General features: G+C 38.9%; 1 protein-coding gene across 20 annotated transcripts in view; it reads right to left on the bottom strand.

Moving 5' to 3' along the window:
• Positions 1-14,968, bottom strand: part of CEP112 (centrosomal protein 112) — a 419,667-nt gene that overhangs the window by 124,161 nt on the left and 280,538 nt on the right. The window contains exon 22 of one of the 20 annotated variants that reach the window (XM_060080562.1): positions 4,331-4,381. The exons of the other annotated variants lie outside the window; for them this stretch is intronic. Within the exon in view, the coding sequence (XP_059936545.1) occupies positions 4,346-4,381 (36 nt within the window). The 3' untranslated portion in view covers positions 4,331-4,345. Of the gene's footprint in view, positions 1-4,330; positions 4,382-14,968 lie in introns of those variants that run through there. 20 annotated transcript variants of the gene reach the window in all.

The raw sequence follows: 14,968 nt of genomic DNA on the forward strand, positions 1-14,968 counted from the left end.
GCCCCTAGGCCATGCTTTTTTGGTTTCTTTGCATGTCTCATAATTCTTTTGCTAAAAGCTGGACATTTTGAATATCATAATGTGGCAATTATGGAAATCAGATTCTCTCCTTTCCCCAGGGTTTGTTGTTGTTGCTAGGGTTTTTTTTTTGTTTGTCTGTTTTGTATTTTAGTGACTCCTCTGAACTAATGCTATAAAGTATGTACTCTCTGTCATACGCGGTCACGGAAGTCTCTGCTCTGTTAGTGGTCTGCTAATGACTGGGCAGAGGTTTCCTTAAATGCCTAGAACCAACAGGTCTTCCAGATTTCACCAAGGGCTCTGTGTGCATGTGAGTGCACACCTTCCACACTCAAGTGGCAGATTACAACCCTGCCTTCTCTTCCCGCTTGTGCAGAGGCTCAAGGTCAGTCAGAGGTGAGAACTGGAACCTCCTCAGATCTTTCCTGAGCACGCATACAGCCCTACGCATGTACATGGCATGCTAGATTCCAAGGAATGTACTGGAGATCACCAAAGCCCCCACGGACAGCTCGGTCCCAGCTTACCCCTTAAGCTTTTGAGTTAGCCTACTGTTTGCCCCGACTATTACACACCACCTCAGGCAGCTGGGACCCTAAACAATGATCTTTAGCTGTTTTTGAAAAATGCTCCTCCGGTAAAAGGGTTCTCACACTGTGTGAGCTCCAAGTCAGGACAAATAAAGACAGCCTTGTGGGTGGGGTCTTCCTGGGACCCATCGGACAGGTGGGTTAAATATATACACTACCAAACGTAAGGTAGATAGCTACTGGGAAGCAGCCGCATAGCACAGGGAGATCAGCTCGGTGCTTTGTGACTGCCTGGAGGGGTGGGATAGGGAGGGTGGGAGGGAGATGCAAAAGGGAGGGGATATGGAAACATATGTATATGTATAACTGATTAAATTTGTTATAAAGCAAAAAAATAAAAATAAAAAAAATGAATAAAAATTAAAAAAAATAGTAATCAAATAATAGTTTTCAGGAAATGGGGCTTTGAAGGAGCTGCCCTGCTCTGCCCCCTCTGGTGGCTTCTAGGCTGCTGATTTTCTCCTTGATTGCTGGCTGTTGGTTTTCAACACTAATGCAGAGCTGGGAAGAAAGTATGGAAATTGGGAAAGTTGAAAAGTCACAAAGCTGGCTGTTCCTACCAAGATCCAGATTTTATTTTTGTTTTGTTTTTGAATGAATGCTCCTTGGATTGCTGTGAGCTTTTGGTTAATTTCCATAGTTCTGAAAAGGTTATGATCATTTTTGCCTGTTTTCTCATTGCTTTTATGGAGGACAATTTTTGGAGGTTCTTATTTTGCCATTTTCCCTGGCATTCTCCCCAGCACACTCATTAAGTGTTGTTTTCCACAGGGTTATATCCTTTCCTGTTTTCTCTTCTTATTCCACAAACTTTCCTTGGGAAATATTATCCCTGTCTAGGCCTTCAAATTCTACCCAAAAGTCACTGACTCTCAAATCTACATCTTCTACACTAACATCCTCCCTTGGAAGACTTACTGATGAACAACGGCCATTTCTGTGTGGGTATTTTACAGGTGTCTCCAGCCCAACACATCTGAAACCACTCATCCACTTGGTTCCCATACTAGGAAACTGAGAGGCATCCTAGATTATTCTGTTTTTTAAAAAATGTCAAGTCTTCACTAAAACACCTCCTCTGTCAAATATTCCAACATCCCAACTCCCACAAAGTGAGTCATTCTCTTATCTTAATACACTTCTCCCCTTGTGTAACATTTGTTTACACAATGATCCTCTCCCTAGACTATCAGCATCGTCAGCAAGAACTGACTCATGTTCTCATCCCTAGGACTCATCACAGCACCCAGCACACTAGAGTCAGTCATATGTTTTATCCGTGTAGCAAACTATTTTCCAAAGATGGCCACACCAATATATACACCTTCCCACATGTTCTTCTCACAACATAGTGTCAACGTTCCTCCATCAAAAGATGGGGTCTCTGTTCTCTCCTCTTGAGCCTGGGCAGAACTTTGTAACTGCCTCCACCCAAAGAATGAGGTGGAAATGACAGTGCTTGATTTCTAAGTGTAGGTCAAAAAGGTGATATGGATTCCACCTGGTTCTCTGTCTCAGGACATGTGTGTTGGGAGTCCTGAGCCAACATGTGAGAAGTCTAGTTATCCTGAAGCTGCCACGTGAAGAGACCACGTGGAGATGGGGAGCTGTTAGACAGCCTTCCCTGTACAAGCCAGAAATGTAAGTGAAGAAGCCCTCAGATGGCCTCAGCCTCAGCTATGTCCGACTGCAGCCACAGGAGGAATCCAAGCCAGAAACACTCAGCTAAACAGCTCCCCAACTCCTGACCCACAGAAACAGTTAAGAGATAATAAATGTTGTTTCTGAAGCCACTACATTTTGTGGTGATTTGTTTTACAACATTAGATAACTGAAAAAGTAATAAATGCAGAAAGGAAGATGATAGAGAAGTATCTTGGTGCATACACAATATTCATCTTTGTTTTCTCTACCATGTATCATTTTTAAATGGAAAAAAGTGGTAAATATGTGATTAAAAGTATCTCATACCTGCATCAAAAAATGTCAGAATGTAATTAATGTGTATGCAAAATGAACTTGCATCCAGCAAGGAAGTCTTTTCCCAAAATACTTAGGGGTTGCATTATTTTCTCAAAATATAGTTTTTCAAATAATAATTTGCTTATTTAACCAAGTACTATATGGTACCCCAAAAGGCAAAAACCTTATTCTTCATTCCCTCCAAATAGATAATTTCATAAATATAACTTCTGGATCATAAAGATAACTTCTGGATCATTGATGTTACAATGCTTGACTGTTCTTGGTAAATTTTTCCTATATTAAATGTCTTAACATGTTTTTGTAGTGTTCTAATCAAGAGAGTCCTTTTATAAATCATTGAGCACTTCTGTTAATTCTGAATTTTCACACATTAGTGATACTTAATGAATTTAAAATAGTTTATATTTATGAATTATTTAAGATAGCCTAGATGATGTAAACAAATCCACAATGACAGAAATAATGATTCTGTTTTTAACACATATTTAACCTCAAGCTAATAGCTGTGAATATCTTGAGATTATATTTCTTTAGAACAATGCTTACTTAACACAGATAAAAGAAATTAAACATTAAACAAAGCCTCATCCAAAAGAATTTGCCACTTTTCAATAACCTTTTAACGTGTTTTAAAAGAGTTGGGATTAATTACCTATAGTTTCTAAAAATGTGTATTGTCTGGTTTATCTAAGCCAAAAGGAATAGCAATTTAAGTAAAAACAAGAAAAGCTTTGACTCACAAATATAAAAGAAAATGTCTTTGTATCATTAAAATTAAATGTGCAATCTATGCTCCTGACGCTGTTTTGTATTCTAAGTCTATAAAGCTTTCTTTAAAAAACAAATTTTAGGTATTTTTCCGTTTCAAATGTTGGTGAAGAAATCTAATTATTCACTCAACACATATGTTGGGAGCACTATATAAACCGGCAAAATTTCCCTTAGAAGAGATATGTAGTTTACAGTTAAATATCAGGAACACTGTCCTCAAGTCACATTTTTCTTTTTGCTTAGTACATTGAGCATAATTTTACATAAAGTATATTTCTGATGTCATCATTTAAAAAAATCCCTTATTTGAGTTTTATTTGCCAATTTCAGTCAGCTACATTCTGGGCTGAAGCAAAAACATTAATAGTGCTTTGTGAATTATTTAAAATACTATATGTATATGGGTGAATGTATAATTTATTGTCAGGATTCGATAACTTTTGAGAGTGAATGGAGTGTTAAGAATCACAGCGAGAAAACAGGCATTGAAACAGGAACCTGAAGTCACCCGAAGTATGAATTACATCTCCGCTACACTATTAACAGAACAAGATTAAACACCACTATGCTAGGTCAGCTCCACAGTCCATCTGGCCAAGTCCGTTATGTACCCATAATCTTCACAGTAACAGGAAGAGTCATAAAGGTCTTCATCAACACCATCATTAATATATTTTATGTTATTTTATTATTTATGCTGCCACCACAATACTCCCTTGCCCGGAGGTCAGAGTTCCAGTGACGACCATGTATATTATTTAGGAGCTGCCCCACGGCCCCTGCCCGTGCTATCAGGTGTAGAAAATCAGTCAACAAATTGGAAGCAGCTGCCACCAGGATAAAGTGACAACGGAAAGAAGAGGGAGGGGTGGGAAGAACCATGAAAGGGAGAGAGAACCGGAATGACAAAGTGGGGCACAGTTATTGTAAGGAGTCTCTGCGTGGCACCAAACGTTCACACTGATGACTCTGAGCTGTCAGGAAGGGGCGTTGATGGTTTCGGCATTTTTTATCTAAAAGAGTAGAGCGGTATGTTAGAGAAAGCCTTCAAAATGAACGTTTTGGCACATACATGGTGATTACATTTTAGTTATATGGAAGCTGACATGTGGAACAATTTATTCCTAAGCAATATCTGATAAATGAGGCATTCCTGTACTTCCTTTTATTTGTCTTGAAACTATCTCTTTCAAGTTCTTCTAAACAGTGTTTGTTGAAAAAAAAAATCAGAATTAACCCACTCATGGTATGAGAAGATTAGAGAATGTGATCCTAGAATCTCTCGATCTTCTGCCTAAAAGGAAAACTTATGTCTTTGTGTCCAAGATGCTTCATTTCCTTTATCACGTTAGTTATCTTGTTTCAAAAGTTCACTAGTTCTGTTATTTTCATAATTTTAAGCTTCATTAAGTTCATTCAAATCGTATTTGATACAAAAGCAGAAAAAAATGTTTTGCTCTATTCCGTTTCCAGAGAGCAAGAAGTGTCTGTGTCAGTTTCACTGGTTGATGAAACCACGGCCCAAGAATTATTCTTTATGAAATCTTTTCAGTCTAATTGGGGAGCCAGAGTTGAAAAAACAATAAAGATCCATCCATCTGTCCATCTAGCCAACAAATTTTTATTGGCTGCCCACTATGTGCCAGACACTGTTCCAGACACAGGAGAAACAACAGTGAAAAATCAAGCAATAAAAATAATAAATCCTAGGAAGTGCAAAGTAATGTGGAGAAAAAAGGTACAGTCCAAGCACAGAAAGTGAGAGGGGGTGCTAACATTTAGGCAGGAACCAGCTGGTCACTGGATGGTATGAGATCTGGAGGAGAAATCCAGAACAATCTCGGCCTATTTACAAATGGCGAGAAAGCCCCCTGCTGGATCTGGGTGACCAGGGGGAGGGGCAGGAGGTAAGTCGGAAAGGTGAGGGGCCAGATCCCACTGCACCTTGAGGGCAAAGTGAGGGAGTTTCCCTTCTGTCCTAATAGTGGTGAGAAGCCGTTGCGAGGTGTTGAGCAGAGGAATCCGTGTGAACAGCAGCGTTTAGAGAGAACAAGTGTGGAAACGAGACCAGGTGAGAGCCGCCGTACAGTCCAGCCGAGAGCCGAGGATGCTTTAAACCAGGCGGTCGTGGCAGAAGTGACGAGAAGCCGTCTGACATGGGACGTACTTTGAAGACAAAATCAGGGGGACTTCCTGATAGGAAGGATGTGGCTGTGAAAGAACGAACTGCGTCAGGGATGCCTGCGAGTCTTATTTCCTGACTTGGAGAAGACTGGAGGGGAATTGAGAGCTCTGTTTCAGAAATGGTAAGTGCGGGGTCCTAGCATCCCAGCAGAATTTCAGGGCCGACATCTAGGAAGAGGCTGGATATACAAGTCCGGGGCTTGGGAGAGAGACGAGGACAAGAGATGCAGACTGGAAGCCGCCAGCATGCGGATGGCATTGACGCTGTGGGGTGAGACAGGGTCAGCTAGGATGAGAAAAGAAGCACGAAGGGGCATGAGGGAGGACATGGTGGAGCCACTATCACAGCAGGTGTCCAACCAGGAGAAACCCCCGGGGAGTGTGACACCACCTGTTCACGTGATTAAAGTCTTGCCAAAGGGAAAGTGACCGGTGGTGTCAGAAATGCCGAAAGGTCGCCTGAGATGAAGACTGAGGACCAACACCGCGTTTAGTGCCGAAGCCACTTGTTGATCTGACACACGTTTCAATTACTGGAGTGGCTAGAGCCCCAGTGACACGGGTGGAAGAAGAGAGTACGAGAACATGGAGCAGGTAGGCAGCCAACCCTTGCTGGGGAGTCTGGCTACAAAGAAAAGCAGAGGAATGGCGGCTGAAGGGGGTCTGCGGCATTGCAGCAGAGCATTTACTGCTTGTTGAGTACCATTCCCCTTCCCCACACCCCACCTCCGTTTTCCAGCCCCTGCAGGTAAGTGGGCCTTTGTCTAGTGATATTTGAAAGAGTGGAGTCTCCGTAGACTTCAAAAACAGACTTATGGTTACCAAAGGGGAAACGTGGTGGGGCAGGGGGTGGGGGGAGAAATCAGGAGCTTGGGATGAACAGACACACACTGTACCTAAACTACCTAACCAACAAGGACCTCCTGTGTAGTGCAGGGAACTCTACTCAATACTCTGTAACAGCCTAAATGGGAAAAGCATCTGAAAAAGAAGAGATACATGTATATGTATAACTAAGTCACTTTGTATTACACCTGAAACTAACACAACATTATTAATCAAATACACTCCACTATTAAGAAAAGAAATATAATTTGAGCCACATATGCAATTTTAAATCTTCTAGTGGTCACATTAAAAAGTTAAAAGAAACAGGTAGAATTTAAAAAAATTTTTAAGTTTAAAGACCTTTGTACTTTAGAACTATAAAAATACTTTCCTATGTTTTTGCTTGTACTCTTTTAAAAATATTTTAATATTAAATCTATACAGAATAAAAAAATACTAAAAAAAGATAGTGGAGTCTCTTTGTCGAATGATACTGGACTTACGATCCGGGAGAGTATTAATCACATGAAATTTATTGGTAATTAACCAGCTTAGACCTACAAAAACAGCGCTTTCTTATGACTTAACAGTAAACCTTTGTTAAGCCAACGAAATCTTGGGGTCAATTTGCTACCACAGTATAACATAGCATAATTTGGTATAAGTGGTTAAAGAATTCTTTAAAATATTATAGAAGGTTTTTATGATTTGGGAAATAATACAGTAGAGAGAAAAATGTTGCTACAAGAGAAGAGATGAATGATTAAAGGAAAAAGTCCTTCGGTAGAGGTGAGGCGTGCAGTGCACCAGCGAAGTCCTTAGACAGAGGCACACGCTTCCTTAAGTAAGGTGTCCATGAGTGTTCTAAGGGGGGAGGGGTGACCACACAGACGTGGATGCAGCTGGAGGGGGATGTGGGATGGGCTGATGAGGTGATTCTCTTCTGTTGCTTCTACTTTTCCAGCAAAACAACAGTCAACAATGAGGAAGAAAGTAAAAGGAACTGTTGGAGGTTTGAGAAGAAAAGAGAGGTATGAAATTTTTCTAGAGAGCGGGAAAATGAATTAACCAGGAAGTGTTGAGGGCCCACTCGAGCTTTTTGGCCTTAAGTTTAAGTGAGACCAGTTAACCTAAGTGTGTCTTCTCTTGAACTGTGTTCAGCTGTTTAGATACAAGAGTAGGGTCCATGAGAATTTGGTTTAACCAGGCTTGGGGATTTGTAAGCAAGGGAGGAAGGAGGAAGTTGAGGGCAGTCTAAGGGGGTGGTGAGTGCACTGATGGGATATGAAATCTAAGCTGGGGAATGAAGGCACAAGGAAGTTGATGGAATGTGAAAAATGGCGAGGTTCATGGATTAGAAGTCCCCATGGGGCAAAGATCTTAGTGAGGATGCTAAACTGAGTTAGAAAGGGGGTGGGCTAGGGACAGGTAGAGAGAGAGAGGAATGCCTGAAGCCAAGATTTTGAAGACGGTACAGGTATTAGAAAGGGCAAGGACTCTAGGTCATAGCAGAGAGCTGAGGAGAAGAGTGATGAGCTAAAGGAACCGAGAGGCCATTGTGATGGAATGCTTCTCACCAGTGGGTCCATCCATCCCATGCCATCTTGGCTGTGGACAATTATGACTCGTGTCAGGACATGCTATGTACTTTCTGTACTGGTTTAATCACATACAAGTTACAGCCAAGAAAGTAAAGCCTTATGAATAAGATAGTGTTTGAAAAATATCTAAATTTCATAAGAAAAGTGTGATTTAATTAAATAAAAGTTTTAAAATTTTTGCTCTTCATTAATCTATCGATAACTTAAAGCTAAAGGACAAGCCATGCATTTCTACAATAACAGAATGCCTTATTTTTGTCTACAACTCTCAATTGAAGTGGCACTTTACTACTAAAATATATGTAAAAACCATTCTTAATTTCTCTCCATGAATACCTATTTTTTCATTGCTGTTTTCCAATCATACTCATATGTACTGAAAGCACCTTTTTCTTACTGAAAAGTATCTAACTCGTCTGTGGTTTTCATTTTCTTGCTTTGAAGGATATTTATATGGAAAAATGGCTTCTTCATCTTGTCGATGGTTCATGTTTAAGAAAGGAATAGAATTCCTGCTCCGACACAGACCTAAAGAGCTCAGAGAAAATTCTTCCCTGTCTATCAAACGCAGCGGTCTAATGCGGCTGACAAGGACACCTAAAGGCAGCAAATGACAGTCAGCCATTTATAATGGAAGGTTTTTCATTGAACTATTTTGGGTTCCTATTATAAATAATCTCCAGATAGAAACCAACCAGATTAAAATGAAACATTACAATGGAAAAACAAAACTTCAGTATTATTTAGAAAGAAAGCAACCTTCCAAACAAGCACCCTAATCTCTCAAAGACAACAATAAGGCAATCTGGCAGCTTTCAAAAGTCAAAGTGACTTTCAAGCACGGCTATTTAAATGGACAGAAATTTCTGCAGTTTTCAATGCAAAATTTAAAAAGAGAACTAACACTTTTTTAAATGAATGTATAAAACTTTAGAATTTATATGAGATAAAATCTTGTTTTCAACATTTTTAAGGTTGAAAAAAAGCAGACACTGCTTTTCTGAAGCTATTATTGAACCAAAATGTTCAGAATAAAGAGTACATGGATGGACGTAGAGAATATTATGCTTGGTGGAAAAGTCAGAGAAAGACAAACATCACTTATACGTGGAATCTAAAAATTACACAGATGAATCAATATACAAAACAGAAGCAGACTCACAGACATAGAAAACAAACTTACAGTTACCAAAGGGGAAAGGGAGAGACAAATTAGGAATATGGGATTAACAGATACAAACTACTATACATAAAATCAGCAGCAAAGACTTACTGTATAGCACAGGGAATTGTATTCAATATCTTATAATAACCTATAATGGAATATAATCTGCAAAGAAATAGCTGAATCACTATGCTGTACACCTGAAACTAACAATAATGTAAATCAACTATACTTCAATTTAAAAAAAGGTAACGCATGAGTGAGCATTTCCTCTGATACCAAAGGACCTAGGTGACTTGCAGGACACTAAAGGAAGATTACGCTTCTGGTCATCCTATACAAACACCAGGAAAAGGTCTGGTTCTTGTCCTGGGATCTGGACCAATAATTCTGCTTGAAAACGTACATTAAGAGAATTCCATTGTTGAATGGATCTCAGATAGAGTTCAAAGTGATCAAATAAAAGCTAAAGATCAGTCAGGTACCAAATAGTCAAGAAGACCAATCAAGGTAGAAATAAGAAACATGGGTAATGGGCAGTTAGAAACCCAAATCAGAGTCTGGCTGGGAGTGAGGAATGTGGAGTAGGCATGAATTGGTTCATTCCCTGGTGGTCCAGTGGCTAAGACTCCGTGTTCCCAATGCAGGGGGTCTGGGTTTGATCCCTGGTCAGGGAACTAGATCCCACATGCTGCAACTAAAGATCCTGCGTGCCACCACTAAGACCTGGCACAGTCAAATAATAAATAGATACTAAAAAAAAGAAAAACATTAAAAAAAAAAACAATGGTCTTGTGAAGCAGGATCCCCTTCTATCTTACGCTCATGGCAACTTGTCTGAGCCAAGAGACAGATGGATTAGCTGGGTAATGGCGTGGGAAGCAAACGATTCCCAGTGTAAGTTTTGGAGAAAGATACGCTGGAATTAGCATGTTGGTTCTGCACCTGTAGCTGTGTAACTCGGAGCAAGCTGCCTCACTCCTCTGAGCCGTAGTATCACCAACTATTCTACGGGAATAATAACTTCAAGGTGTTGTGAGAGTTAAACAATGTATGTGACAGTGCCTGGCACGTGGAAGGCACACATAAACCCCTTCCTCCATCAGGGCCAATACATACTCTATGTGCTTATCCATTGTTTAAATCACATCGATTATTTTCAGGAATTTGAGCACAAGGAAATGCAAATCAGAGGATCTGTGTTGTGTGACCTTAAGAAAATACAGAGATGATCGTTTGTTTCATGACACTGGCAATGCCAACTTTTATAAGAACAATATTTAAAAAATCTTGTGTTTCCTCATCAAATTGTTGGCGTGGAAATGAGAAGGGAATAGGAGATAGTAAACAAACTTATTATTTGCAAACATAAACTCAGATAATAAATAGCTTTATCCCCTAAAGGTGCCTGTTTCTTGATAAGCATGAAAAGCTGAAGCTTGAAGAGACAGCAGCTGTGTGAGTGAAGGACAGAATCTTGTTCAGGGAGATCACTGGTCTACACTGCCTACCCAGGTGTTGACAAAGGCCTGGTTAGAACCCACTTGTCTCCCTGCATGTGTGCCTAGCATTCATTCTCACCAAAGAAGAAGTTAAACCTTGTTTCCTAGGGAAAGTCTCGCGTGGTCCCGCAGCTAAGTTGTCCACTCTGGCATAGTGTCACAAGTCCTTGTGTTTCCCCTCATTGCAAAGTCACCATATGGTTCGTTTCCACGTGTGTAACAGTAGTGAAGGGCACAGGCTCTGGAGTCCAGCTGAGTTCGAATCTCTTCTCTCCAAATTACTGAACCTACCTAAGCCTCCACAAAGAATAACAGTACTTACACTTTGCGGTGAGAAGAGACAGTGAGATGAGCCTTTACAACTATGCTTGACACTGGATGCAATACATGTGGGTCATTTTTATTACTAGTCAGTAAGGGCAACAAGGGCAAAGAGTGTTTAACACCAGATGTCAACACACTCGTGGTGTGGAGCTCTCCCCAAAATACTATAGGATGTGTCCCTTGTCCGACACTTAGTACAAATGAAAACCCATGAAATTCACAAACGTTGAAAGTAGTTGTGATTATGGTTTTAAAATACAGGTAGTCCTTGCTGTGCACCATTTTGACTTGCGTGCATTTCAGTTTTCATGGGTTGGTTAGATAAACCCAGTGCCTCAACAACATAATAGTTAAATTTTCAATTACTACAGTACATCTTCTATGGTGAAGAGTCTATTAAATGATTTTCTGATTTTTTAAAAGTGCGTTGTCTTATTAACTTTATAAGACTTCTTAATATGTACTAGATAAAAATCTTTTATATAAGGTACATATTTTGCAAATATTTTCTTCCAGTCCATGGCTTGCCTTTTTAATTTCTTAAAGTGTCTTTTGAAGAGCAAAAGTTTTGATTTGGATTAGGTCCAAGTTATCAATTTTTTTCTTTCATGGCTCATGCTTTTTTATTCCAATCAAGGAAAAATTTTGCCTGAACCAACATTGCTAAGATCTTCTCCTAGGGTTTCAAACTTTTAGCATTCATGTTTAGGTCCAGGATTTATTTCACGTTTCTTTGGTAACAGTGTGAGGCAAAAGTAGAGGTTCTTTTTTTCCCCTTAGGGACAGTCAATTGTTCCAGAGCCATTGATACTTGTGAAAAGACTGTCCTTTCCCCATTCATTATAGCACATTTTTTGGTCAAAAAACAATTAATTATAAATGTGTAGGTTTTAAAATCTAAGATTTCCTCAAGATTTGCTTATCAAAAATTGTGCTATTTCTAGCTTCTGAATAGTAAAGATTAGGTTTATAACCTTCAACAACTTTGACTTGGTTCTATTCCTGAGTTCTCAAACAGTATTTAAAAAACAAATCTCAACCGTCACATCTGGAGTTTTTATTAAAATGCTGTCTAATTCCTTGGCCATATAAGGTTCATTTAAAAAAGATGGTACAGGGCAGTTAAAAGTCATGCCAAGCACCACTCTGACTGGAAACTTTTATAGTATTTTATTTTCAGCATATAACCAACCTAACAAATGCAGATAACATGGAAATTCTATTAACCCTGCCAAATGTAGTCCACTTACCCTGCGTTATCATTTTACCTAATTTGAGCTGATACCGTGTTGGGGCTATTTTATTCCCAGCTACATTTTATGGGAAATAAACTGATTTGTAATATTTTTTTAAATCTGTGTTAAAATATTTTTTAATCTTTCATGTTTTGATCAATAATGATAAATTTTCTTCTTTGTATCTTTGGTCTTTAACACATCCCCAAGCTCACATTTTAGGTACTCAACAAATGCTGAACTGGAATATGAAGTTCAACCAAATTGAACTGCTGATGTGGCAATTTGCAAAATAATCCAGAAATCCAGACCCTAATGGGATATACAATGAAAAAAGTAATTATGCATTTAGCATTCCTTTACTCAAAGTTGTCCTAAATGTACAAATACACTCTGCATATCTCAGGTAGGCAGCCATTCATATAAATATTGTGAAAGGGGTTTTAAAAGTTTTTTTGTTAAAAATAGCAAAGCCTTCATTGCAGATCAAAAGTCACATATTTTAAGATAATGTCAAAATCTTAAATACTTCTAGCTCTTTGGAGATAGAAACACAGTGAGAGATAACCTAGGCAGCTTATGAGTGCCTTTTCTCTGCTTCCCACTTCTCTTAACACCCTTTCTCAGGGTTCTGTGCCGGTGGGTAAGATGATGGTCAGAAGCAAAACCTGACACTAATGCGGAAAGATACATGCACCCAATGTTCACAGCAGCACTACTGACGACAGCCAAGACATGGAAGCAGCTCAAGCACTGTCAACAGGCAAATGGATAAGGAAGATGTGGTACATATAAACAATGGACTATTACTCAGCCATAAAAGGAATGAAATTCCGTTATTTGTAGCAATGTGGATGGACCTAGAAAATATTATGCTTAGTGAAATTAGTCGGACAGAGAAAGACAAATGCTGTATGATATCACCTATATGTTGAATCTAAAAAAAAATACAAATGAATATATATATATGCAAAGCAGAAACAGACTCACAGATATAGAAAAGAAACTAGTGCTTACCAGAGGGGAGAGGAAAGGGGGAGGGGCAAGTTAGGGGTATGAGATTAAGAGATACAAACTACTATGTATAAAATAGATAAGCAACCAGGATTCATTGTACAGCACAGGGAATTATAGCCTTTATCTTATAATAACATTTAATGGAGTATAATCTGTAAAACACTAAATCACTGTGCTGTACACCTGAAACTAATATAATATTGTAAATCAACTATATGTCAATTAAAAAAAAAAAAAAGCAAAACCAGAAGGAAAAAGTCAAGAATTACAACAAATAAGGCGAATGCTTGACAAATGTCAATTTTGTTAATTTTCTCTTCAAGGTTAATATTGTGGTACTATTTTATAAAAAGGTCATTTGGGGACATCTCTATTTAATCTGTTTTACATGGTTTGAGACTAAATGATTTCTACTCCAGAGAAAGTACTATCATGAGAAGATTTTGGTTATTTATTACTGTAGCATTTGAATAGCAGAAATTGAATTTTTGTTAAAGTGACAACTATCTGGTCAGTAATTTGATCCCCAAATAATTTCACAAACCTTAAAACAGTTTGTGAGTTCTAAGGGCCTCTGGAGTTCAGATCGACTTCTAATCCATTACATCTACTCTAATAATCACTCTTTTAGAAAAGTTAAAGGAAAAATAATACCTACTATACCTCCATTTTAAGAAAATATTCTATAAAAATGTCATGTTCCATGAAAATGTTTTGAGGATATTAACCACATTACATATTGTCTTCTTCATTGAGAACCCTTAGTAAATTTGTCTCTGAAGATTTCAATTCCAGGAATTTGAACGAATGACTTTTAAAATTATATTGCATTGAATCTTTTTTTTTTTTGCACTGAATCTTGTTCTAATTGTGATGCTCTCTCTACATTTGTTCCTGAAAAATGTAGAGTCAAATTCATGTCCCTCTCAAGGAGTATACAAACCCTCTTAGCATTCATTGTTCTTTCATAAACCTTACCTCTAGCTTCATGTTTTTTCTTTTTATTTCCCTCTAGATTTGATTCCTTACTCTAAAAAAACTTGCATTTAAAAAGTCATCTTTGGGGCCTCCCTGGTGGCGCAGTGGTTAAGAGTCCGCCTGCCGATGCAGGGGACACGGGTTCGTGCCCCGGTCTGGGAGGATCCCATATGCCGCGGAGCGGCTGGGCCCGTGAGCCATGGCCGCTGGGCCTGCGCATCCGGAGCCTGTGCTCCGCAACGGGAGAGGCCACAACAGTGAGAGGCCCACATACCGCCAAAAAAAAAGAAAAAAAAAAAAAAAAAGTCATCTTTGAGTTCTAACATTTTCTCCCCTAAAGATATGGAAAAGTAAAATGAAAAAAAAAACAAACACCCTTAGCATAAGTTAAAGCCAGAAAATGCCAGAACTTCAAAAGAGCTCTTGAGTTAAAAAAAAAACAAAAACACAGGCAAGATTCACCAATGGATGATCAAAGTAGTATCTGAAAGTCTGAGGAGATACAGGATACTTAAATAGTCTCAGAATATCTCCTGAAGATATCTTACATATTACAAAGGGGAAACATAACTTTACAACAAAGAAACCTGGCAGATACCACCTAACCACACGATCGATGGTAATGTCACCACTAACACAGTATCTTGATATCATGTACCCCTCGATATTGCCCTTGAGATGGGCACAACACCACTTCCGTAGGATTCTCACCAAAAATGCAGGACCTCAATCTAATCATGAAAAACATGACATGAATCCGAAGTGA

The sequence above is a fragment of the Mesoplodon densirostris genome, chromosome 18 (assembly GCF_025265405.1).
Source record: "Mesoplodon densirostris isolate mMesDen1 chromosome 18, mMesDen1 primary haplotype, whole genome shotgun sequence".
Classification (NCBI taxonomy): Eukaryota; Metazoa; Chordata; class Mammalia; order Artiodactyla; family Ziphiidae; genus Mesoplodon; species Mesoplodon densirostris.